Source organism: Heteronotia binoei, chromosome 21 (genome assembly GCF_032191835.1).
Source record: "Heteronotia binoei isolate CCM8104 ecotype False Entrance Well chromosome 21, APGP_CSIRO_Hbin_v1, whole genome shotgun sequence".
NCBI classification, from domain to species: domain Eukaryota; kingdom Metazoa; phylum Chordata; class Lepidosauria; order Squamata; family Gekkonidae; genus Heteronotia; species Heteronotia binoei.
This window is the reverse complement of record NC_083243.1, coordinates 58,379,314-58,405,626: the sequence shown is the minus strand read 5'-3', so window position 1 is coordinate 58,405,626 and position 26,313 is coordinate 58,379,314. Positions and strand designations below refer to the sequence as shown.

General features: G+C 43.6%; 1 protein-coding gene across 1 annotated transcript in view; it reads right to left on the bottom strand.

Moving 5' to 3' along the window:
- LOC132589305 (uncharacterized) overlaps positions 1-26,313 on the bottom strand; it is a 49,844-nt gene that overhangs the window by 10,382 nt on the left and 13,149 nt on the right. The window contains exons 2-3 of the mRNA XM_060262013.1: positions 18,062-18,183; positions 8,990-9,128 (exon numbers count right to left, since the gene is read on the bottom strand). Coding sequence (XP_060117996.1) covers positions 8,990-9,128; positions 18,062-18,183 — 261 coding nt within the window. The remainder of the gene's footprint in view (positions 1-8,989; positions 9,129-18,061; positions 18,184-26,313) is intronic.

Below are 26,313 nucleotides of genomic sequence, written 5' to 3'. Positions count from 1 at the left end.
TTTGAGGGGACTCCCGCTTTCCTCCTTTTCGCTGCTGAGACAAAGCGGGCCCCTACTTTCTTCTGGGTGATATGTTTTGCTCTGGAGGCAACAGACTAGAGTGCACCCTTTGCAGGTGCCTGCGGAGAGTGGAGGATGATAAGTGGAGGGGGTTCAAGCCCCTCCACATCTGGATGTTGCACACCCATCACTCTGCCACACAGGGGCTGTTGGGGAGGGTGCAGAAATGTTCCCCAACCATGGACTGGAATTGGGGACCAAACATTGGAGCATGTGGGAAGCTTATCTGCTGTGGTCTGGTGCTGGGCTGGGAGGACTGATGAAGGGGTGGACTTGAGACAGGAGCAGCAGCAAGGAGGTGGGATGTGGAGGGACTGGATATTTCCCTACCACCCCCTAATTCACTACTATCAAATTATTTATCTGCAAACAGTTTCAGGAACTGTTGTGGTTTTGACAGTGCTAACAGCTCTTTTGCCTCTTGAGTCCATCCACAAGAACACACCCCTGGTGACACCCCAGTAGCAGTTAGGCACTGGTGGGCTGGCAGGACAGGCTTGTTCTACAGGGATGGGGGCCAGTGGGATAGGGGTGGTGGATTTCTTCCCTCCACAACAAGCACCCCTGTCCTCCACTTTCACCTTCATGGCAGAGCGTGTTAACAATTAGATGGGAGAGTGGCGCCTCAGCAGAGGCACCCACTGGCTGAGCCCCTCTGCTTGGCTTGAGCAGAGGGACACGTGGGAGCTCAGAGCCCTGAGCCCACATATACTCCCAACCCCACTGTTCACAGTACTGAGGAATGACTTCCAGTTGCCTTCTCTCTCTGCCTAACTGACTGCTGCAAAGTAAAAACAGCTGCATGTGAGCTGGGGGTATAAGCTCTCTTATTGGCAGTCAATGCTGCCTGTCAAGCTTTGGAGGGCCACTATTTGTGTTTCCAGGGCTGCAGAAGTTCATAACCCCATTGTTTTGACAATTAATTGATTGGCACTGGCATGTCTCCCTCATGAACTGCTGACACAAACCTCTGCAAAAAAGAAAAAGAAAAAAAAGGCAGTTCGTGAGAGGCGATTGCACAAACTGCAGCTCACAAATCACAAAGGGAGCAATTTTCACAACAAACTTAGGTTCGTGCTCATCCCTAGCTGTGACTTCAGATAACAGTCAGAAAACCAGGGAAAATGATCCCATACTACTACTTGGGCGGGGGGGAGCACTCCAATTCAAATTAAGGCCATATGGGCAAGGAGGAGAAGTTTAATTATTCCATTCCACAATTTCACCAGGAAGATTTAGTCAAGATATCATTTCATCTGTTTCAGTCCTAAATTATTTGAAGATTTATTCCCTTAGCTTGTAGACAAAACAAATGGTTTGAAAACATTTTATATTACCCAATTCCAGCATGTTAGTGTATAAAAGCGTGATCTCTGGTTGCTTACTGAATCAGGAACTTGCTTGTTAAGGTGAAATGATCAACTTTAGTTGTTTTTAGTTGTCAGGAAAAAACAATAATTTAATTGCCATTTGGAAATTGTAAGCAGATGCTGCTCTGCTCTATAGATTTTTTCAATTAGTGTAACTGAAGTGTAATTTCATTCTTTTACTAGTAACTTGTCACTGTTTTACTGCCAATATGAGTATAGAAAAGTTCCCATTGGTTTTAGCAAGTTGGTAACATGGCAGCCACCAGTTTTGCTGCAGGGTCTGGTAGCGGCCTATGGGTCTTACTGTGGATGCCACTACTTCCCATTTGAAAATTTTTTATTAGTTTTCAGCAAGTAAAAACAACAGAAAAGTAGAAAATAGAAAAGTTAAAGTACAACTGATATTATCAAAATGATCTGATCTATCTGCCAATACTTTTATAAAAACAATTATTACAATATTATTCGTTTAACACTGTATCATCCTAGATTAGGTAACATGTTATAAAAATTGTAAAATTGTAAGTTTTCTATTAGATCATGTATTTAAGTTTACATTTCTCATGTCTATAATATAGCAGTTTACATTACAGGTGCTCAGCCTTGCCAAAGGCTGAGCACATCTCACAGAGGTCTGAGAGGAGCAGAACAGAGCAGAGCAGCTCTGATAGCTGAGACAGCTGGAGAAGTTGCTGAGAATTTCTGAGTTTTGAAAGACTTCATTCTGAGGTTTGTGGGGCTGCCTAAAATTCTGAGGTGTGATAGCTGGGGAACTGCTCTTTGTTTGGTCTTTGTTTGGTTGAGTGGGCTAAAGGAGAAAGAGATTGAGAGTGATTGAGAGTGATTGCTGCTGATTGCTTAGGAGTGCCTCTGCTCCACCCTCTTTGCATTTTAAGCTGCGCCTTGCCAAAGGCGCGAGCCTTTGGCGTGAGCCGAAGGGCTCTTGGCCTGTGGCTCTTCGCCTGGGGGCTCCCTAAGGACCAGGAACCCAGAACCCTGATTTCCTTGTTCTCCCAATAAGGTAAGTTGACCCTCCAGAAGGGGAGCCACTTAAACAAACAGCATTTAAAGAGGACTGTATATTTTAAAATATATATATATATCATGAAGATAGAATGCCAGGAGGGGGTTGGGGGCTTTCCACTGTTTTGCACTGAGTGTCACATGTATGACTATCTGCCCAAAGGACAGAAGTCTTGGGTGTGTGTTCGATGCAAGGAGCTCCTGGTCCTCAGGGAACGAGTTCGTACCCTTGAGGCCGAGGTGACTTGCCTGGAGAAGCAGAGACGGTCAGTTAAGCACTTGGGGAAGACTCTTGGGGGCGTATTAGATGAGCCCCGCTCTGAACGTAGCAGCCCCGTTGCTGCCAGAGAGCGTGAGAATCGAGAGGGAACAGGGCACTGTGCTGAGGATAAGGGGAATGCGCCCTCAGAAGGGACCTCTTCTTCGGTTGGTGAGCGGGAATCCTTTTGCTCCAAGGAACCATCCCTGGGCAGGGGGAGAGGAGGGGGGTTTGGTAGTTGGTGATTCAATCCTTAGGCAAGTAGACAGCTGGGTGGCGAAACCGCGTACTGACCGTATGGTGACTTGCCTGCCTGGTGCGAAGGTAGCGGACATTACGCGTGTAATAGATAGGCTGATAGACAGTGCTGGGAGGAGCCTGTGGTCGTGGTGCATGTTGGCACCAACGATGTGGGGAAATGCAGTTGTGAGGTCCTCGAGGAAAAATTTAGGCTGCTAGGCGGGAGACTTAAGGCCAGGACCTCCAAGGTAGCCTTTTCAGAAGTGCTACCTGTTCCACGTGCAGGGCAGGAGAGACAGGCACAAATTAGAAGTCTCAATGTGTGGATGAGACGATTGTGTAAGGAGGAAGGTTTAAGTTTGTTAGGCACTGGGATGCTTTCTGGAACAAGCGGGAGCTGTACAAAAGAGACGGTCTCCACTTGTCCCCGGATGGAACCAGGCTGCTGCCGCTTAAAATCAAAAGGGTGGTAGTGCAGTTTTTAAACTAAATCTTGGGGGAAAGTCGACAGGAGATGAAATGTCTCTGGTTCGGGAGGACTCGTCTCAAAGAGATGAAGGGTTGGCTGCTATTTTTCTACCAGATAATGGACCAGAGTTGTCCACTGTGATGGTGACAAACAGTATGGACTGTCTGCCAGAGTCTCGAGGTGGAAGGAGGAAGGTGGCGGGCCTAGCTCGCCTGGGAAATTATAGATGTTTGTATGCAAATGCTAGAAGTGTTCGAAGTAAAATTGGTGAGTTGGAATGATTAGTGATGGGAGAAAACATAGACATTGTGGGAATTTCAGAAAGTTGGTGGAATGAGGAGAATCAGTGGGACACGGTGATTCCTGGATATAAGTTATATCGGAAGGATAGGGAGGGAAGGGTTGGAGGTGGGGTGGCTCTGTACGTCAGAGAGGATATACGGTCCAGTAAGACTGAGGTCAGAGAATTAGATTCACTTTTAGAAATGCTTTGGGTCAAAATAGAGGGCCCAAAAGGAAATTTAACTATGGGAGTTTGTTATCACCCACCAAATCAAAAGAGAGAGGACGATTATAATATGATGGAAGGCTTAAGGATAGCGGCTAAACATAAAAACTGTGTCGTAATAGGTGATTTTAACTACCCGCAGATTGATTGGGTAAATACGGTCAAAACCCTTGGGGAAGCTTGGAGACTATTTAAAACTATAATCCTAGAAGCTCAGATAAAATACATACCACAAGTTAGGAAAGGCACAAACAGGCATAAGAAAAGGCCTGCATGGTTAACAAACAAAGTAATGGAAGCTGTAAAAGGTAAGAAGGACTCCTTTAAGCGGTGGAAAACCAGTCCAAGGGAGATTAGTAAAAGGGAACACAGGCTGTGGCAAATCAAATGCAAGACTGTGATCAGGCAGGCAAAAAGGGACTATGAGGAGCATATTGCAAAAAACATAAAGACCAACAATAAAAATTTCTTCAAATATATTAGAAGCAGGAAACCAGCCAGGGAGGCAGTGGGGCCCTTGGATGACCATGGGGTAAAAGGATTACTGAAGGAGGATAGGGAAATGGCTGAGAAACTGAATTAATTTTTTGCCTCCAGAACCACTAATTTTGGAAGCGGTGTTGAAAGACCTGAGTCAGATTGAGGTGACAAAAGAGGAGGTTCTACAACTGATAGACAAATTAAAAACTAATAAGTCACCAGGTACGGATGGCATACATCCAAGAGTTCTGAAAGAATTCAGAGTTGAACTTGTGGATCTTCTAACAAAAATCTGTAATCTTTCATTGAAATCTGCCTCCGTTCCTGAGGACTGGAAGGTAGCAAATGTCACCCCCATCTTTAAAAAGGGTTCCAGAGGAGATCCGGGAAATTACAGGCCAGTCAGTCTGACTTCAATACCGGGAAAGTTGGTAGAAACCATTATCAAGGACAGAATGAGTAGGCACATTGATGAACATGGGTTATTGAGGAAGACTCAGCATGGGTTCTGCAAGGGAAGATCTTGCCTCACTAATCTGTTACATTTCTTTGAGGGGGTGAACAAACATGTGGACAAAGGAGACCCGATAGATGTTGTTTACCTTGACTTCTAGAAAGCTTTTGATAAAGTTCCTCATCAAAGGCTCCTTAGAAAGCTTGAGAGTCATGGAGTAAAAGGACAGGTCATGGAGTAAAAGGACAGGTCCTCTTGTGGATCAAAAACTGGCTGAGTAATAGGAAGCAGAGAGTGAGTATAAATGGGCAGTCTTCGCAGTGGAGGACGGTAAGCAGTGGGGTGCCGCAGGGCTCGGTACTGGGACCCATGCTCTTTAACTTGTTCATAAATGATTTAGAGTTGGGAGTGAGCAGTGAAGTGGCCAAGTTTGCGGATGACACTAAATTGTTCAGGGTGGCGAGAACCAGAGAGGATTGTGAGGAACTCCAAAGGGATCCGTTGAGGCTGGGTGAGTGGGTGTCAACGTGGCAGATGCAGTTCATTGTGGCCAAGTGCAAAGTAATGCCCATTGGGGCCAAGAATCCCAGCTACAAATACAAGTTGATGGGGTGTGAACTGGCAGAGACTGACCAAGAGAGAAATCTTGGGGTCGTGGTAGATAACTCGCTGAAAATGTCAAGACAGTGTGCGTTTGCAATAAAAAAGGCCAACGCCATGCTGGGAATTATTAGGAAGGGAATTGAAAACAAATCAGCCAGTATCATAATGCCCCTGTATAAATCGATGGTGCGGTCTCATTTGGAGTATTGTGTGCAGTTCTGGACGCCGCATCTCAAAAAGGATATTATAGCATTGGCGAAAGTCCAGAAAAGGGCAACTAGAATGATTAAAGGGCTGGAACACTTTCCCTATGAAGAAAGGTTGAAACGCTTGGGACTCTTTAGCTTGGAGAAACGTCGACTGCGGGGTGACATGATAGAGGTTTACAAGATAATGCATGTGATGGAGAAAGTAGAGAAAGAAGTACTTTTCTCTCTTTCTCACAATACAAGAACTCGTGGGCATTCGATGAAATTGCTGAGCAGACAGGTTAAAACGGATAAAAGGAAGTACTTCTTCACCCAAAGGGTGATTAACATGTGGAATTCACTGCCACAGGAGGTGGTGGTGGCCACAAGCATAGCAACCTTCAAGAGGGGTTTAGATAAAAATATGGAGCAGAGGTCCATCAGTGGCTTGTAAGTTTCAAGTGAATTTCGCTAGGCAGTTTATTCCTCCTCGTGAAACTTGAAGGTACCCGCTTGACTTGATCAAACTCCTCAATTTTCTCAGGTGCCATTTGTAGAATTTCTGATAGAGCTTCACTTAATATTTTCTGTAGATCTTCAGATTTTTCTTCTGGTACATTTTGAACCCGCAGCATATAAACTGCTCTATCCATTTCCAGCTGAAGAAATCTAGTATCATATGTCTTCTGCTCTTTTTCCAGTTGCTCCACTTTTTGAGTGTTGTCCATCACCTGTGCATCTAAAAGCTTCAACGCTTTATTGGTCTCTGCTGTTTGTTTTCTGTTCTCTTGAAGTTTTTGTTTGATCTCAGCCATCTTTTCTCCTATGTTGTCTACCTTGCCAGTCAGTTGTGCTATGGCAGTTAGGAGAGTATTTTGCACTTCTTTCATATCACCCTGCATAGCTGTGGCTGTAAACTTCCCTGGGCCGGATGAAAAACTGGGCGAAGGGGTCGTGGGTCCACCTTCTCGGTTCTCTTTTTTCCTTTGGACCTCCTTAAACCCAGCAGCCATGTTATTCTCCATCTGCTCTGTTATATTATCCCTCACACCTAAACACTTTAGATGTTTGCAGTCCACCAACTTGTTTTGGAACACACTGATCCTATTTATATCAATAAACTCTAGCCAGCAAATAAAACCAATATTTTGTGAAGATAGTAGTTTGTTAAAGCACAAAACCGTCTAACTTCTACCAACAGTTTTACACTTCTCAAATAACAGCCAGCAATGTGTTCAACAAGGCCATTTTACCATAACCGTCTTTGATTATCACTAACACCAAGCAGTCCGACTCACAATAACAGTCCACTATGATACATCTTCAAAGTGGATGAATCTGGTCCTTAGAAAACTCATCCAGGTACTCAAAGAAACCCCCAACACTCTCAAAATCCACACAAAAGTTATATGTTATAATCCAAAAATGCCAAGACAAGCCAGTCCCATTTCTCTTCAGAATTACACAAGTAAAAAAAACCCAAGAAAATCTTGTATCCCACTTGCCCACAAGGCGAAGAAAAGGGGGACAAGTAAATCTAAAAGAACCAGGAACCCACAAAAACACTTCAACAAAAACAAAACAAAACTATATTATAATCCAACCAAAAAACGGTAAAAAAAATACCCATATATATCCACAACAAATTTATAATCCACAAAAAGAAGCCTTGGAAAAGCAAATGAAAACAGGCAAAATAAAAAGAAAAAAAACCCTCCACCTCTTCCCAAGGTAACTCCTCCTTATAGGAGAGCCAGTTTGTTGTAGTGGTTAAGTGTGCAGACTCTTATCTGGGAGAACTGGGTTTGATTCCCCACTCCTCCACTTGCACCTGCTGGAATGGCCTTGGGTCAGTCATAGCTCTGGCAGAGGTTGTCCTTGAAAGGGCAACTGCTGTGAGAGCCCTCTCCAGACCCACCCACCTCACAGGGTGTCTGCTGTGGGGGAAGAAGGTAAAGGAGATTGTGAGCCGCTCTGAGACTCTGCGGAGTGGAGGGCGGGATATAAATCCAATATCATCTTCTTATAATCCACTCGATGCCACGTTTTCCCTGTTCATTTAAGACTAGCAAAGTTTTATTTAACAAACCCAAGCGATCTTCTCTTCTTCTTCCTCTTCTTTAGATTATAAGCATTTAAGACCAACCAAATTTTATTCAAAATATAAATCTTCTATCCTTCTGAATATAAACTCCCACTGTCTTTCTGACAGCGTCTGACAGTGTCTAAAGTTTCTACAGGCAGCTTATAATAATCACTGCCTGCTCAGAATACAAGGAAGAAAGTCTCCTGGAAACTCAGTCCAATTAAAGCAGACAAGCTATCTTCTTTTAATAAAATTGATGTGAGCTTAATAATTCCTAGTCCAGAGCAAGTTACTAGACATGTAAAGATTTAGGCAGAGTCTTTTGGAAGCCTCAAAACGGAGGAAGAGAGAGCCAGGTAATCCCCCCCCCCGCTCTTTCCTCCTTTACACTTGCTTCCGATGTCGCTCCATTTAGCTTTTTACAGTATCCAGTAAAGGAAAAAAAGGGTCAGAAAGACTTACAATCAAGGAGTCCAGTAACCAAGTTCACTCAGATCACTTAATTTAGATCGTAGAAGAATGGTAGTTGCCAAAAGAAGAGATGCAGTAGAAGAAAGAAGGTCCGGTGTTCAATCCTTGTGCCATTTAAAATGGCAATCGGAGTAGCGATGCCTGCAGCGATGAGGAGACCGGAATATGGCTGTCGCCATTATTTCAGTCTCACTTATCAAGCCGCCTGCCTGCATGAGCCTCTCCAGGGTCCGTGACTTGAGCCCCCAGTCGTGGGGAGTCCGTCCACTGTCCGATTAGACAGCGGCCCCCGGGAGCCGGGTCGCTCTCTAGCTCAGATTGCCGAAACTGGAAGTCTCTGGATGCCACTACTTTAGGCTTTTTAACCACTACATTTTTTGGGAAGAGTGGAAAGCTGCAATCATGCATTTAATGTTCATTGTATTTGCTGATTTTCTCTAATACTCAAAGAAGGCAACTATCATCCATTATAATGCACTGAATGAACAATTCTCCAGTCCTTAGACTTCTAACTACCTTTGACAGCAGAAGCACCATTTTTACCTGTTTCTTATCACATTCAGATACCCAATGACAGGAGGTAACTTCCAGAGTGTATTCCAATTCAGAAGTCATTTGGATCTAGGGAATACAAACCCTGCTTGAGTATACCCTAGCACTGGCGTGTACTGTATTTGAGGCGGTGGACACTCCAGCTTCACTTTATTCCCCATCACATACAAGAACTCTCCTGGATCTATTGTGCAGACACACACTTCTAAGTGCATCACATGCTTACCTAATGGTGCTGTCTGATGAGAACCACAAGTCAGGCAATAGTTTCTGCTCATTTTTCCTTCTTCACATAAGGAATCAATAATTTCTTCATCATAAAGGAATGCATCAACATGCACAGTGGGTTTTGTTTGCTGATGTAGCTGAAGAAAAATCATAAATATTGAGCAAATATTTTAATATGGTATTTCAGCATTGTATATAAGGGTCCAAAATGGTCACGGCTGATTTCTACTACATACTTACAGTAATATGTCCTACAATGCAATCTTATGCCCTTTTAATCCTACTAAATTCAGTGGACTTAGAAGAGGATAGCTCTGTTTAGGACTGCACTGTTCATGGTTCAGAAAACTTTAGGACTTTAACAGATCATATTCAGCAATAAATTTGGTCTTGACAAAGTAGACGTGTCACCTCTGTTGATCTCACACCACTGTTCTAAAAATACGTATGACAATCCATATCTATTGATTACTATTCACCTCAAAAGCACCTTTTCAAAGCTGAGCACCTTTTCAAAGTTAAAAACTGTAAACAAAAGGTAACTTTCTTATAATTTTGTTGTGGAGCAGGGGAATTCTCCTCCAGAACCTTACTTCTAGGTGGCTGGATTTTTGTCAGTTGCAAAATATGAACCCTGAAGTTTTAAAGAAAGTAAAAGAGATCTCCAGAGGCTGAGTAGATGACCAATACTCCATGAAAGCTTTTGGGGGAGAATTACTACAACCCTGTCCCCCTTGTCCTGGCTACCTTCTGGCACCAAATGCTGCCCAGTCACAATCAAAAACTCTTGAAAGCGACATACCAACCAGCTGATCAGTGGTGGCTGGCCCTTTAAGTGTATTTTAGTGTTTTAAAAACCTTGTAGAGTTCTTTGAGGGGGGTGAACAAATATGTGGACAAGGGTGACCCAGTAGATGTCGTTCCAGAAAACGTTTGATAAAGTTCCTCCTCAAAGACTCCTAAGTAAACTCAGCAGTCATGGGATAAAAGGACAAGTCTTCTTGTGGATTAAAAACTGGTTAATTAACAGGAAACAAAGAGTATAAATGGGCAATTTTCACAGTGGAAAGTAGTAAGCAGTGGGGTACTGCAGGGTTCGGTACCAGGTCTAGTGCCTTTTAACTTGTTAATTAATTATTTGGAGTTGAGAATAAGCAGTAAAGTGGCTAAGTCTGTGGATGACACTGAGTTGTTCAGGGCAGTGAGAACCAGGAAGGACTGTGAGACACTCCAGAGGAATCTGTAGAGGCTCAGTAACACGGCATCAACATGGCAAATGAGATTCAGCGTGGGCAAGTGCAAAGTAATGCACACTGCAGCAAAAAATCCTAACTATAAATACATGTTAATGGGGTCCAAACTGGCAGTAACTGACCAGGAGAGAGATCTTGGAGTCATGGTAGATATCTCACTGAAGATGTTAACTCACTGTGTAACTGCAATAACAAAGGCAAATGCTATACTAGGGATTATTAACAAATGATACAGTATCATAATGTCCTTATATATATTAAATCTATGATGCAGCTTCATTTGGAATACTGAGTATAGTTCTGATCATTGCACCTCAATAAAAGATATTATAGTATTGGGAAAGGTGCAGAAAAAGGCAACTGAAACGATTTAGGGGATTGAACACCTTCCCTATGAAGAAAGGTTAAAGAGGTTAGGGCTCTTTAGCTTGGAGAAACAACAATCGAGGGGTGACATGATAGAGGTTTACCCATGGGATAGAGAAGGTAGAGAAGGAAGTACTTTTCTCCCTTTCTCACAACACGAGAACTCATGGGCAATCAATGAAATTAATGAGCAGTAGGCTTAGAACAGATAAAAGGAAGTACTTCTTCACCCCAAGAGTAATTAACACATAAAATTCACTATCGCAGGAAGCGGTGGTGGGTGCAGTGTAGATAGTGTCAAGAGGGGATTGGATAAACATGGAACAGAGGCCCATATGTGGCTATTAACCACAAGGTATAGATGGAATACTAAGTTTGGGTCAGTGCTGCTCTGTATTCTTAGTGCTTGGAGGCAACAGTGGGAGTTCTAGGTCTACTGGTGGACCTCCTGATGGCCCCTGAGTTTTAGCTACTGTGTCGCAGAAAATGTTGCACTGAATGGGGTACTGGCCTGATCCAACACAGGTTCTCTTATGTTCTTATGTAGTCAATGACAGCTGGCGCTTTGACATCCAGCCCTTTAACTTAGCTGTCTGGTGGCACTACTCTTGGAAAATGGAGAAATGGGAAGTGATCTGGAAGAGATCGCTCCAACCTCTTGTGGGTGTGGTTACCCCTCCCATGAAGGGCTGTGTAGAGGGGGGATTCCTAGGATCCCTCAAGCATGGCTATAGCATCATACAAGCTGGGCACCGGCCATGGCCCAGGAACTGACCAAAGCATTTCAGCTGTTTAGGGACAGGTTTCCCAAAGCACATCTCCATCCCTGCAAGGCATCTTGGCTCTCTTGACCCTTCTGCACAACAGTAGCACAGAATGTTCAGTAGAACACTTTCCCAGGAGTCCCTCATGCAGCCTCGGTACTGCAAAAAGCCCTAAAAAGAGTGCAAGCACCTTAAAAGACCAACAAAATTTCCAGCAGATAAGGTTTCAAGAGTCAAAGCTCCCTTTCGCAGATACTCTCAAAAGCTCATACTCTGGAAATCTTGTTGGTCTTTAAAATGCTACTGGACTTGAATCTTGTTCTTCTACAGCATGCCAACACGGCTACCCACCTGAGACTAAAAAGAAAGAAAATTTCAAGACTGTTTACTCTTAGATGTGGGCTGACTTCCTGGTACTTGCTCAATTTTTTTTTAATTTTTAATAAGCTGCTTGCTATTTTAATGTGTACTGGGTATCATATTGCTGCAGAATTTAATCTCTCTGCTTCCCTTCAGGCATTAGCTCTATTTTTACTGCTATTTTGCATTTCAGAAACTGTAACATAGTGCAGGGGTGGCCAACAGTAGCTCTCCAGATGTTTTTTGCCTACAACTCCCATTAGCCCCAGCCACTGGCCATGCTGGCTGGGGCTGATGGGAGATGTAGGCAAAAAACATCTGGAGAGCTACCAATGGCCACCCCGACATAGTGCAATGGATTTCAATAGAAACATTACTGAGTTTAACAGGGAGTAAGGAAAATGGGTCACAGCAGACTATAAAGAGAGGAGAAATTGGATTGGGTGAGGGGGGAAGAAGAAGAGTTGGTTTTTACGCCCTGCTTTTCTCTACCCTAAGGAGTTTCAAAGCAGCTTACTTGCCTTCCCTGGATGTAATCCAGAGAGGCAGCTCTGATGATCTGCTGCAGCTAAAACAAATGGGAGTCCTGTGTCATTTTACACTAAAGAAATTTATTCCAGCATAAGCTTTTGTGCCCACTTTTTGCCAAATGTACTGAATTCATAAGAAGAAAAGATTAGATTTATATCCTACCCTTCGCTCAGAGTGGCTTACAATCTCTCTTCCTTCCTCTCCCCACAACAGACACCCTGTGAGGTAGGTGAAGCTGAGATAGCTCTGAGAGAACTGCTCAAGAGAACAGCTTTGAGAGAACTATGACTGACCTAAGATCACTCAGCAGGTGCATGTGGAGAAGTGGGGAATTTAAACTAGTTTTCCAGATTATAGTCCGTCACTCAACCACTACACCAAACTGGCTCTCTTTCAAGGTACTCTAAGGATCTAAAGAAGTTGATACAAAACTGTTGAACAAGAAACTTAAGAATATCCAAGTACTGTTTTCAGTGTTAATGGTAGAAAGTGCCATCAACTCACAGCTGACTTATGGCAACCCCCTAGGGCAGGGGTGGGGACCCTTTTTTGTGCCAAGGGCCATTTGGATACTTATAGCATCATTCGCGGGCCATACAAAATTATCAACTTTAAAAACAGTGCTCCACTGAGGGAGAACAATTCAGGCTGGCAAAATTAATGTAAATAATGGTTTTTCTATTTGAAGTCATGTGAGGAGAGCCTAATTTGGCACACACACACCCCGACCCATTTCCCTAGGCAAAAGCCTAGGTCCAGGGCTTAAGGAAGAAAGGGAGAAAATGAAAGAAAGAAATGGGGGGAAGAAAGGGTAATGAAATGGAGGGAAGAAAAGGTAATAAAGGAAAATAAAGAAATGGGGAGAATGGAAAATAAACAGAAATAAAGAAATGGGGGGAAGAAAGGAATATAAAGGCAGTAAGAAAGGAGAATTAAGGGAAACAAATGGGGGGAAGAAACAGAAACAGAAAGGGAATTAAAGAAACGAGGGGGAAACTTACCTGAACTGTGACAGTGACTTTTATCAGGCCCCACAGCAATCCTGGCTGGCTAGCCAGGCCCCAGGGAGGTTGCCATGCTGGCCAGTCTGGCCCTGGGGAGGCCACTGCACAGGTGGCTAGGCCCCACAATCCTCGCTGGCCAGCTAGGCCCCAGGGAGGATGCCATGTGGCTTGGCTTGGCCCAACAATCCCCGAGGGCCAGACTATGTGATCTCAAAGGCCGTTTATGGCCCTCAGGATGGACATTCCCCACTCCTGCCCTAGGGCTTCAATGCAAGAGACATTCAGAAGTGGTTTGCTATTGTCTGCCTTCACCTCACAACCCTGGTATTCTTTGGAGGTCTCCCATTCAAATACTAGCCAGGGTTGACCTGATTAGCTCCCCGAGATCTGATGAGATCAGGCTAGCCTGAGCTATCAAGGTCAGGGTATTTTCAGTATTAGCTCTTGAAGAACAGCAAAACTTTTGCTTTGGCCAGAAAAATCTGAAAGTTTAGGTTATCCTGGACAGGAATGAAGAGCACTGCACCAGAACGTTTCAAAGGATAGCCGCGTTGGTCTGAAGTGGAGCTAAATTTGAGTCCAGTAACACCTTAGAGCAACAAGACTTTTGGGATATAAACTTTTGAGAGTCAAAGCTCTGTTCATCAGAAAAAGGAGTATCTGCAAGTGCAAAGTCATGCCTCTCTGTTAGGGTTGGGTGGGGAACAGACACACATTTCATGTAATTTGGAAGCACATGTTTTACTGATAAAGATAAGGTTGCTACCAAAGAGAGCAGCATGTTTCTCAGAACTGTGAAACTTTTTCCAGGAGACATAAGAGAGATGTTTTTTCATTTCATTTCATTTATATCCCGCCCTACCCCACCGAGGCGGGTTCAGGGCGGCTAACAACACAGAAATTCTAACAATAGGATCTAAGAATTAAAATACATAATAATTTACATAATTAAAACAACTAAAATATCAGTCGATCAATGTCAGTGTGCTATCTTCCTTCAGAATACTTCAATGCTGGTCAGTTATAAGCCAACCGGAAGAGCACTGTCTTACAGGCCCTGCGGAACTGTCCAAAGTCCTGCAGGGCCCTGACCTCTTCCGGTAACTGGTTCCACCAGTAAGGGGCTGAGATTGAGAAGGCCATATCCCTAGTTGACTTCAGCCGGGCCTCCTTTGGCCCGGGGATTACAAGCAGATTTCGAGAGCCGGATCACAGCACTCTCTGAGGAGCATATGGGAAGAGACGGTCCCTAAGGTAGGCAGGTCCTAGGCCATATAGGGCTTTAAAGGTAATAACCAGCACCTTGTACCGAACGTGGTATATTATTGGCAGCCAGTGCAGTTCCTGCAGCCCCGGCTGAATGTGCTCCCGTCTAGGGAGCCCTAATAACAGCCGAGCGGCGGCATTCTGCACTAGCTGCAACTTCTGAGTTTGGCACAGGGGCAGCCCCATGTAGAGGGCATTACAGTAATCCAACCTTGAGGTGACCGTTGCATGGATCACTGTTGCCAGATCGTCCTGCTCCAGGAAAGGAGCCAACTGCCTTGCCCGCCTAAGATGAAAGAATGCGGACTTCGCAGTGGCTGCTATTTGGGCCTCCATAGTAAAGGCAGGCTCCAATAGTACCCCCAAGCTCTTGACCCTGTGTGCCACTGTCAGTGGCACACTGTCAAAAGCTGGGAGGGGAATTTCCCTTCCCAAACCACGGCGACCCAAGCAAAGGACCTCTGTCTTCACTGGATTTAGTTTCAACCTACTCAGCCTGAGTAATGCCAGGTCCAGGTTTTCTGGGACACAGGCAGGCCATCCATCCATGAGTAGATAGAGCTGGGTGTCATCAGCATACTGGTGACAACCCAGCCCATACCTCTGGGCAATCTGGGCAAGGGGGTGCATGTAGATGTTAAACAACATCGGGGAAAGAACTGCCCCCTGAGGTACCCCGCAATCATGCGTGTGCCTCCGGGATAATTCACCCCCAATCACCACCCTTTGTCCCTGACCATCAAGGAAAGAGGAGAGCCATTGCAGGGCCAACCCCAGAATCCCCGCGTCGGCGAGACGGCAAGTCAGCAGCCGATGGTCGACCGTATCGAACGCAGCCGATAGGTCTAACAACATCTGCACTGCCGAGCCGCCTTGATCCAGATGCCGCTGGAGATTATCCATCAGAGTGACCAGCACTGTCTCCATCCCGTGACCCAGGCGAAAGTCGGACTGATGGGGATCGAGAATGGAAGCATCCTCCAGAACTGGGAATGTTTGCAGGTATTCCCACAATACGTAAAAGTAGGAAGCAGCATTCTAAGCAGCTGTCATACTACATGAGCAGTCACCTAAACTATTTCAAGATGCTTCCATGTAGAAACAGGAAATGCATATATCAGAAGAGGAATGAGTCCTCAGTAATCCAAAAGGACAAAGAAACGATCACAAGTCAGGATCCAGACTCACCTGCGTCCCATTTGCAGTGCTGCAGGGAGGGGGAGTGGGGGCAGCCATTGCTGCCTCATTACAGGGTGGAAGGGGTGGGCCAGCAGTCGTAATGTGGGAAGTTGGATACTTGCCCGCGCCCCCCCCCCCACCTTTCAGGCCTATGGGGTGTTTTGGGCAGAGGGCAGGGGTGCCTGTAGGCTATTTAAGGCACCACACCACTGCCGCCCCCTCTTTGTCTCCAGATTGGTGGTATCAGCATGGGAATAGATCCATTCTCTGCGTGCCCATTTCCTGAGTGTGGGGATCCCAGTAAGGGATCTTGACGTGAGGGGCATCTGAGGCGCTCAAGCCCATGGACATGTCTGGGGATCACCCTCATACTCTGGTGGCAGGGAAGACCACCTCTGGGCTTCCGCCCTAATGGGATCCGAAAGCCTGCCATCCCAAGGTGACCAGCAGATTATCGACTGGCAGGCGGATAAGTCGATGTGTAGGATCCTTACCCCATGCTGTGCCAAGGCTTACTACAGCTGTAAACAATAAAGTTGTGGCCAATTTTTTGTAGCCAGCATTTTTCTGAGAATGCTGTGCTGGTGCGTTATTTCATCTGCGATAATGTAAACTAAACTGGAGTTTGGATGTATAGAGGGGTGGTCCAGGGTGCCCACCTCTGCCTTTCCCCTTGGTGCTGGAGCTGCAAAGAGTACCCCTAAAATGTGAAAGTTCAACAGAGAAGGGAAAGAGGACAACCACACAATATCAAGCACACAGTCAACTACACTCTTCATGAAGTGCCATCAGAATATAATGCTCTTAAAACCGGAACTCAGATTCAGATTCCTATGCCAAAGCTAAACCACCTCAGAATTGTCTATCCTTCACTCTAAGTTACTGTGCATTAAGATAGCTGTACACAAAAATCAAGAGGATCCATCTCATCCAGACATGCAGGACAATCTTTAGAAAAAATTATTTCATTTGCTTAAATATTTGATTTCACTAGGAACATATGCATCCAACATGGACAATGAGCCACTTTATAATACAACTCATATTACCAGCTGTCATGCATGCCCTTCTGAACTACTGAGCACGTCCAGTAATTAATTAGAAATTTGGTGCATTTCACACATGCAGGCGAATGGGAGGGCAGAATGAACTGCTCTACTGAAGGTTGAAGGTGGTGCATTCTACTATTGCATGTTCATATGCTTTAAAAACTTCCATATAAACAGAAAACTAGTACGATAGAAAGAAAATTTCTACCTCTTCTCTTTGTTTGCTATGTTATCTCCTTCTCTCTCACTAAATGGTGAGATTGTCTATACAGGACTAACAGTTCAGTCCTAAACAAAGTTACTCCTTTGCAAGTGCATTGAAGTCAACAGACTTAGAAGAGTGTAATTTTATTTAGGAGAAGAGACTGAAGTCTCAGAGTGGTTTATAATCTCCTTTCCCTTCCTCTCCCCACAATACACACGTGAGGTAGGTCGGGCTGAGAGAGCTGTTTCCAAAACTGCTCTTAAGAGAGCAGCTCTTTCAAGAACTGTGACTGATCCAAGGTCACTCAGCAGGTGCATGTGAAAGAGTGGGGAATCAAACAGCATTCTCCCAGATTAGAGTTTGCATACTTAACCATTACACCAAACTGGCACTCAGTTTGCATTGTAAACTATTTAGGATTGCACTGTAAACTGTGACAGGGATGTGTATGGTTGACTATCCCATGCTCCTGCTTAACATGCCACAAGAGCTTAAACACTGGACTGCAACATGTTAAAGCAGTTGTCAGACTCTGCTCCTGCACAGCAAAAAACGGGGCAAAATAAATACAAGTGATCAGACAGTAAGAGCAGGTCTAATCTACCAGGGCTCATCATCAATCCTGATTTGGAATACCATACATCAACGCAAAAAGGCTTCCTCAAATGGTGAACCTTATTTTCTGCAGTTCTCTATATGCCAGATTTGGAAAGCGGAACAGTTCATGTCTCTGCCACAAGGGCCCTGAGCTAAGAATGGATATTAATTGAAGAACAAACTGTGATTTGTGCTTTAAAAGGCTGACTCGTGGTTCATTCGGGGGCCATTCTACGCCTTCCCGAAATGAACGAATCTATGAACCATGAATCATTCAGGAAACTGAAAAAAACCATAAAGTGAACCCAATCACCAAATCAGGCAACCCAACAAACCATGAAACGAACCACCATTTTCACGTTCCCTGCCCATCCCGAGTCCTCACAGTGATTTACTGAGGTCATTCACTAGTCAGAATTAGAACAAAGCTTTAGGTAGCACAAAGCACAAAATCACCTGGTACTTTTACTTTCTGCATGGAATGAATTAAACTTACTTTTTCAATGGCAAAGTGTTCAGAAGCAAGCATTCCATCAGTGGGCAAAAAATGTCGAAGATCTTCAGCAATGCTTCTGAGAAGAACATCATCATTAGTGGAGCTAAATTCATCAAAGTCATCTATAAAACAAAGATGGTTAAAATAGTCATGTGGGCTGTCAAGCAACAGACATATTTAATACAGCTGTGATTTGTACTTGATTCCAGATGGAGTATTTTTCTTTGAAGGGCTGTTTCCCAACCTGGGAACTGGCAATTTTCCAACTGGGAGAGGCTTTGCTCAGTGGAGACTGCTTAGTATGGATGCAGGAGATCTCAAGTTCAACACAAAAAATGCCTTTGAAGGACTAGAAGAATGATAAAAACTTGCAGTTGCTTGCCTAATATATTTCTGACACACAGCTCATCTTTATATCTTGTTCAAATGCAACATATTGGAATAGCTATTGAGAAGACCATGGTAGAACATAAAGAAGCATATATCAATAGGAACATCTATAATTATGAAATATTAATGTGATTAAAACTCCAGAAGTCTGAGTTCAATCTGTAGGCAGAGCTGGAATTCAGTAAAAGATTTGTGTTTCCTATACAAAGGCATCTTCAGCTTGTTTCTGGCACATGACACCCAAGTATAGAACAAACTGAGAAAGTAATAAATTGATTTTATGTCCATTCCTGTTACCATGAGAGATTTTTAAATGGAAAGTATTGTCAGTATTCTATTGTAAGACTAGTCTAACAGGCCCATCCAGTTACCATATAAATTGTTTGGAGGGAGGGAGTAGTCAAGCATGCCCTACTGAACATGTCCAGTGATTAATAAGAAGTTTGGTGCACTTCACACATGCAGGCGAATGGAAGGGCAGAATGAACTGCACTATTGGAGGCTGAATGTGGTGCATTCTACTATTGCATGTTCATATGCTTTAAAAACTTCCATATAAGTTGAAAACTAGTACAGTAGAGAAAAAGTTTCTACTTTTTCTCTTTGTTTGCTATGTTGGTTTTCTGTTTTTAGGGAGTTTTTTCCTTAGCAGAACATTCCAAAATGCAGACTGAAGTAGTGCTGTCCATTTTGTCCCATCAGTGCCCCATATGCACAAAGGTAACCAGCCTCCTTCTCTCCCACTAAATGGTGAGATTGTCTATACAGAACAGTTCAATCCTAAATAATACAGGACTAATATATGCACAGGACTAACAAGTCAATCCTAAACAAAGTTGCCTAGTCTTAATGTAACCAACAAAGCCCAGAAACCTAGTAGTTGGAATCTAACTGGCTTAAATTAAATGCATGTCTGTCAGTGGCAATCACTCTAAGTATGGCTGTAGAAAAATGCTATGGCTTGGATTCTACAGAGCGTGGGTCCCTTTCTATTCCTTTCCCCAACATATGTAAAACATTGATGCTGGAGGATGTAGGTCACATACAGATAAAAAGCTCAAGGTCTGGAGGAGGGGAGTATAGCAAGGAGGGGGAACAGGGGGAGGGGAATCACCCTACCCTCTGTTTCAATGGCACTTTGTTGAGGCAAGCAATTTAAATGGCAGCCCCTCATCCCTGCAGTCCCCTGGACTTCAAGAATAGAATGGAGAGGGGAATTGCTGAATTACAAACTATTATGAAACTTGGAACAAACTCCTCCCCAGGACTGAACAGAGATGTTGTTTTGTTTTTTTATCTTATTACATATGCTAAACCCACTTTCACCAAGTATGGTGATATATCCACAGTATTCTAATGTATTTCTCTTTTAGGATAGTGTATCAGAATAATGCTTTAATATTGACATACTCAAACAAGGGATATTGGTTGTTTATCTCATTACATATACCAAACACATCTTCCACTATATTTTAATGTATTTTTTTCTAATGGCAAACTAGAATGATGTATATATTTATGTTGCATGTTAAAAGGTAAATTAGTTGGACAGGAAAAACTTCTGGGAAAGAAATGCCTTCTTTTTGACCCAGGTTTATTAGCAATAGAATAATTAACAGGCATTCACACATTGACATGTTACTGTTTTATGGTTTCCCACGCTAATGCAACCCAGATCAAAGGTTTTCTGAATTTGTTAATTTTACTATCCTGCTATTGGTTTTTAACTTTGTACCACTTGGCATTCCAAACCCCACCAGCTATGCTTACTGTACCTCATTCCTCGTCTGAAGAAGTGTGCATGCACACGAAAGCTTACGTTCTGAATAAAACTAAGTTGGTCTTAAAGGTGCAATCAACTCCTATTTTGTTCTACTACTTCAGACCAACATGGCTGCCTATTTGGATCTATCTACATATGCCTATTTGTCATTCTTCAGTCTCCAGCATCAGTATTTTGGAGGTCTCAGGAGCTACTGTGGCGAGGCAGGAAAGAACTGTGTCATTCAATACAATCCCAGCCTATGTTTATCTCATCAGTCTGTAATTGTCTGTTTCAGACGTAGCCAATCCCTTCCCCAGTCATTTAAAGCTGTACAGGGTCAGCTCAGCTTGCTGCTTAAGGATCTGAGGGTTGAGGAACATGAGTTCTCAGAATGTGCTTCGTTCTTAAAAGCCCAAGTCTCCTTCAACTTTGGGTTCCAAGCCTACAGGAAAAGCAATAGCAAGCTCCTTCAGAGTAACTGATCTACAAAATCTGGTGTACCTGCTGTACTAGTGGGGAAAGACATGGTAAAAGTTCAGCCTTCCATCCTTTCTCTCCACAACCAGAGAAAGCCAGGCAAATGGCGTGAAAAATAGTGGGATCACATACTTTTGAGGCATGGCAAAACTTACTCTCACCATCCATCCCCACTTGTAAACACTGCCATTGCTCAGGTTCTTGAGAGGATGAACAAGATAAATCAATAACCTGTCCTAGTCTCAAATTCAGAAAGACAGTGGGATCTGTAAATATAATTTCTAAGTGTGCTCCCTATCTGAGGATCTCTAAACCCTCAGAGAGGGGACACACTTATCCTAAACAGATTTTTCTGTAAACTTGGATAAAATCTGAGAAGTTCAAAAAATACTTTGAGGGCCTGGCTGCTGCTTCTTCTCCTGAGGGCCTGTTGCAGCAGTAATGAACACTGGGAGCCACTCCTGGCCCAGCTGCAGTAGTGGGGAGTGCTTGGAGCGCTCGGGACCCAGCTGTGGCACAGAACTCCAGGAGAGGCACCAGGCCTGGCTGCAGCAGTGTAGAACACTAGGAGAGATTCTGATGCCAGCCATGGTGGCATGGAACACTGGGAGCCACTCCAGGCCCAGCTGCAGTGGCACAGAACACTGGGAGCAGCTCCTGGCCTGGTTGCCCCTGGCAGCTGCTGAACCTGGAGCCGCTCCCATGCACCATCGGGTTCAGAGGCAGGGAAATGTGGGGCGGGGGGGGGGGAGAAGATGGAAGAATTGGCTGGGAAGGGGGAGAGAAGGGGACATATGGGGGTAATGGCTTGGGGAGGAGAAAGAAGGGGAGGTTGGCTGAGGTGAAAGGGAAATACTTGGATATTGGCTTGGGGGGAGAAAGAAGGGGGATTGGCTTGATGGAGGGAAAAGAAAGGAGAAGAGACTGGCATGGAGGGGAGAAAGAGAGAAAGACGAATAAGGGGGAATTGGCAAGGGGGAGAGAGTAAAAGGAAAGAAGGTGGTATTAGCATGGGGGGGGAGGAGAGAAAGAAAGGGAGACTGACTTGGCCAGGAGAGAGAAAGAGAAAGGAGTATTGGGTTGGAGAGAGAAATAAAGAGAAAGGAGAAGGAAAGAAGCGAAGGTGGGAAAATGCCCCCTCAAAACAAGTTTTTTTGCAGGTTCCCATTTGTACATATCTAAAAATGAAGTTGCCGACTGAAAAAGACACACAGTTGTAGAAGTGATACATTTCTAAGCTATGCTTCATTTCTTCAACAAACTATAGTAACCTAGTGAGTCCTAGAGAAAAGACAGACCATAAACAATGTAAATAAATAAAAAAATAGAAAACAAATTAATAATTATGGTTTTTTAGTTGCCAAACTCCTAGAGTGTCTCATGGTGACTTACAACACTTGAAATCCTATTACAAGTGTTGTAAATTGCCACAAGACCCTCTAGATGAGCAGCAACAAAAAAAATCTAAAGTCAAGCCATCAAATATAGTACATTTACATGTTTTTATTAACTCTTCTTTACATTATTTATATCCACCTTTCTCACAGGGACTCAAAACAGAATACACATAGTGAGTCAGTACAATCAACAACTGAGACAGTCAATAACCAATACACTAGGATTTTAGAATCCTGGAACCACCAGAAAGTACTGAAGCATTGCATAAGTATTCACATGACACGTTAACCCAGGAAAGTCAAACATGTGGCCCATCGGTGGATCTGGCTCATGCAGGGCTCAAATTCAGTCCCCAAGCAACTTTTCTGCTTTTTTTTTTTTCCAGAGCTGCAGCTGCATAGTAGCTTGCTTTTTCCCCAGCTCCCTCAGTGGCTCTTTGCTTCCTGCCCCTTGCCTCCCTCTGTCTCTCTCTCACACACAAACAGGCACACAGAGAGCTCCATGACTGCTTCCTGCAGGAAAGATACAAAGACGAGTCCCCCCTTGCATGCAAACACAGAGCTTCTTATTCCTTCTCCAAGGCTGCTCTCCTCTTTTGGGGAGGGAGGGGGGAGAGAGAGACAGACAGAACAAAGTTGGAGTTCCATGATGGCAGCTTCAAGACCAATATTTTATTCCAGCTATAAGCTTTTGTGTGCAAGCACACTTCTTCAGAGGGAGGGTGGATGGATTCTTCTGACAAGCACAATGTACACTGAGGAAATTATTTTGGCTTATTTTGGCTTGGTTTTCTCTGTTCCTATCTGGATTATAAAAAAAAAGAGACCCTGATTAGGAATTAGAACACTTGTATTGGTCCTTATATCTTGGAGAGTGGAGTGATTTCAGATGCAAAACAATAAAAGCACACATTAGTAACAAGATAGCAAAACTAGCTCTCCATTTAGTCCAGGATGATGTGTTGTCTTGAGCTTCATTATCAATTGCAATTCAACAGTTCCTCTTTCTAATCTCCCTTTGAAATTCCTTTGTTCTTAGGCCAGCAACTGAATGTGGTGGTTTCTAATGCCAGACTTACGCCTATTTATTCTTTGCATCCTCCTGGACTGAATCCTCCTGGGTGGAATTGAGACCTAGGTTTCTTGTCTTATTACCTTTGCTGGTGACACACCACAGGGGGCCAGGAAAGGCTTTCTACTGTCTGCCACCACTCTGGTAAGGGCCTGTTTGGGAGGACCCAGAGCACCCACCCAACTCCTGTATTTTCCTTATTAATAGATACCTTTTAATCGTGACAAAGGAGATGTGAGGGCCCAGAAAGTTTAACAACAAGAAGTTTAATACAAGTGCTCTAGAACAAGTGGGTAGTAAAACATTTAGTGCAACAGTGAAATAAGAAACAGTGAAGGTTGGTATAAAAGAAAAGCCCTACCAAATTCTCCCTCTAAGCTGCAGTCTCGTGAACAAAAATTCTACTTTGTGAACTACTGACATTAAAGTTGTGAGCTACTGGCATTAAAATTGTGAGCTACTGCATAAATTAATGTACTCTGGAGTCATCTTTCCTGAGCTAAGACAAAAATGTGTGGGCTGGAAGCTAAAAATCTGTGAGCTAGCTCATGCCAACTCAGCTTAGAAGGAACACTGCCTACCATGACTAGCTATATGTTCCCTGCTCTAAGCCAAATCAATTCACTCACCCACCCTGGATGAAGGATCTCTCTACAGCTGTAACTTCTTCCAGTTCAGCCTCAGCAGAGAGATCAACTTCCCTTTCCAGCCAGGCCTATTTATGCTTTCTTCCCAGGTCCCACCCCCTCTGGGCTATTTTCCCTCCAAAACTCTGCTACCCAGTCAGGACAGAAGGTATCCTGGGAGATGTAGGCCCTTCTCTGGAGCCTGTAGGCCGCACTAGGTCTAGGATCATGACAGCTGGTCTCACGACTCATCATACTGGGCCTCTGCATATCATACCTAATCCAATCAAGCCTGCTACTGTCATTCACCTCCTATTGTCATTTGATATCTCAAATCACCTTTATAAAGTTTATAAAGTAGGGTAAATGTCTATCATCATATAAAATATAGTTATTATATAATTTGCTAAAAACCCTATAGTACCTCACTTTTATTCCACAAGGAAAAAGGAAGAACTATTTCTGTTTGAAATATTCTATGTGGGAGTACACAGTGAAATCCTCATTGCAGCAATTATCCATGTATTTTGATTGTTATACTGAGGTAATGCTGGGACAATTTAATCTTGCTTCCAAATAACTTATTGAAAGAGGCATCAGAGTGAGGATGGAAGCAACTGGGCATCCCCTCCATCATACCTGGAACAGGCTCAGCTAAGAACCCCCTCCCCCATAAAATACCTGGCCCAAAGCTTTCTTGGCCCTGGCTTCAACTTGGTGGAAGTCTCTGCCAAATGACATCACGGACCTCCAGGACTTGTTACAGTTCTGCAGGGCCTGTAAGGCAGAGACGTTCCAGCAAGCATATGATTGAGGACAGCAACAGTACAGACAAATAGCAGCCTGCCACTTTCCCCGTCATTGGGGGCTTAAATTGTATTGTGATGGCACAGGCTTTATGCCTTCTATATACCACCAGTTGTTTTAAGATTTCTGTATTTTATTTGTATAATTAGATTAATTGATTGCTTTATGTTTTGATGGGAATGTTGTACAGCGCTCTGAGCCTGCCTTGTGGGGAGAGCAGTATAAAAGTAACAACAATGATGGGTTTTCATCATACTGGGCCCCAATGAAAGTCAGTTTTGAAGAGGAAAAAATTACAAACAGTAACAGTTCTCTTGAACTGATTCTTCAAAACATATTAGTACAACAGTACAATTCAGTACAACACTGAGAAATTATGGAATTAACATAAAGAAATATATAATATTCACTTCAAGCCACCAGCTTTACCACATTAATGTACAATAACTTTGGCACCACCTAAGTGCTTCAAAACGCACATATAGGAGGCACACATATGCCCTATCCCAGAATAGGAGGTTACTCTTCAGGTACAGAGAAATTCTTTAACAAAGCTTTGAGAGGTATCTGTGCAACGATGCCTGGAAACAAGCTCCGATGGGTCTATTATTATATATACCTACCTACAAGAGTAACCATGTTGAGTATCTATCTGTAGATCAAGTTGCCTAAGGATTACAACTCGGCACTCAATGGATTTATACTCAGCATGTGAAAAAAGCAACAACAAAAAAGGCATACTGATTTTCCAGCTTTATCCACAGTCCAGAATTTTCCATCCTGACTAAGATAAACAATATGCTGCAAGTCTGAACAGGCTCCTAATACCAGAAAATGATCCATAACTGACAGTCATACCACCTAGGTGTCCAAAGAGCAAGATAACTTAAGTAAGCTTTTATCTTGTATGTTGGTCAAAGGAGGGATGGCGGGGGGAGAAGGCTATGATAGTTTACTTAGATGGCGCTGCCAAAGGAAGGAACAGTAATTTCTTTAAACCTATCCTAAAAACATATTGCAAGAGCAGAAAGGAGAGGAAGAGTGAACTATGTAGATACTATTAAATTATACTTTTTAAAAAAAGAACATTTGCACATTACGCTAATAAATTTATACAGAATCCATACATATACATAAGAGATGATGGTAAGTACCAGCAGAGAGCCATGAAGAAGATTGCAGAAGTACACATTATAGAAATAAGGCTACACATATTTATTTTTATTAGATTTATCAGCAGTCTTTAACATAGTGGAATATGCCATTCTGTTGAGAAATTTAGAAGTGCTAATTGGTAACAAGCGACAGGCTTTGGAATTGTTTAAATCATTCCTTATCACTAGCCCAATCAAAAGCATGAACTCAAAAGGAAGAGGGCAATAAGAGAAGTAACCAAAGTGGAAAATGTTTTAATAATGGTTGACTTCAACTACCCTCACATCAACTGGGCAAATGTGTACTGAAGTCATGCTGTAGAAACAAGGTTCCAGGCTTCCGGTTCTGGCATCTCAGCGTTAGGAGCAGCCTTCCTCGGCTGCTCGTAAATCTGGCAGTTGGGGGGTCTTCTGGCAGGGAGACTCAACTCCTAGACTCTGGCAGGGTCTTGGAAGGAATGCAGATTGACAAGGCTCTGGAGTTTGGTGGCGACCAACTCCCTGAGCAGCTGTCGCTGCGATGCCCCACTGCTTTGATCACCATCTCGGAATGGTAACAGAGAT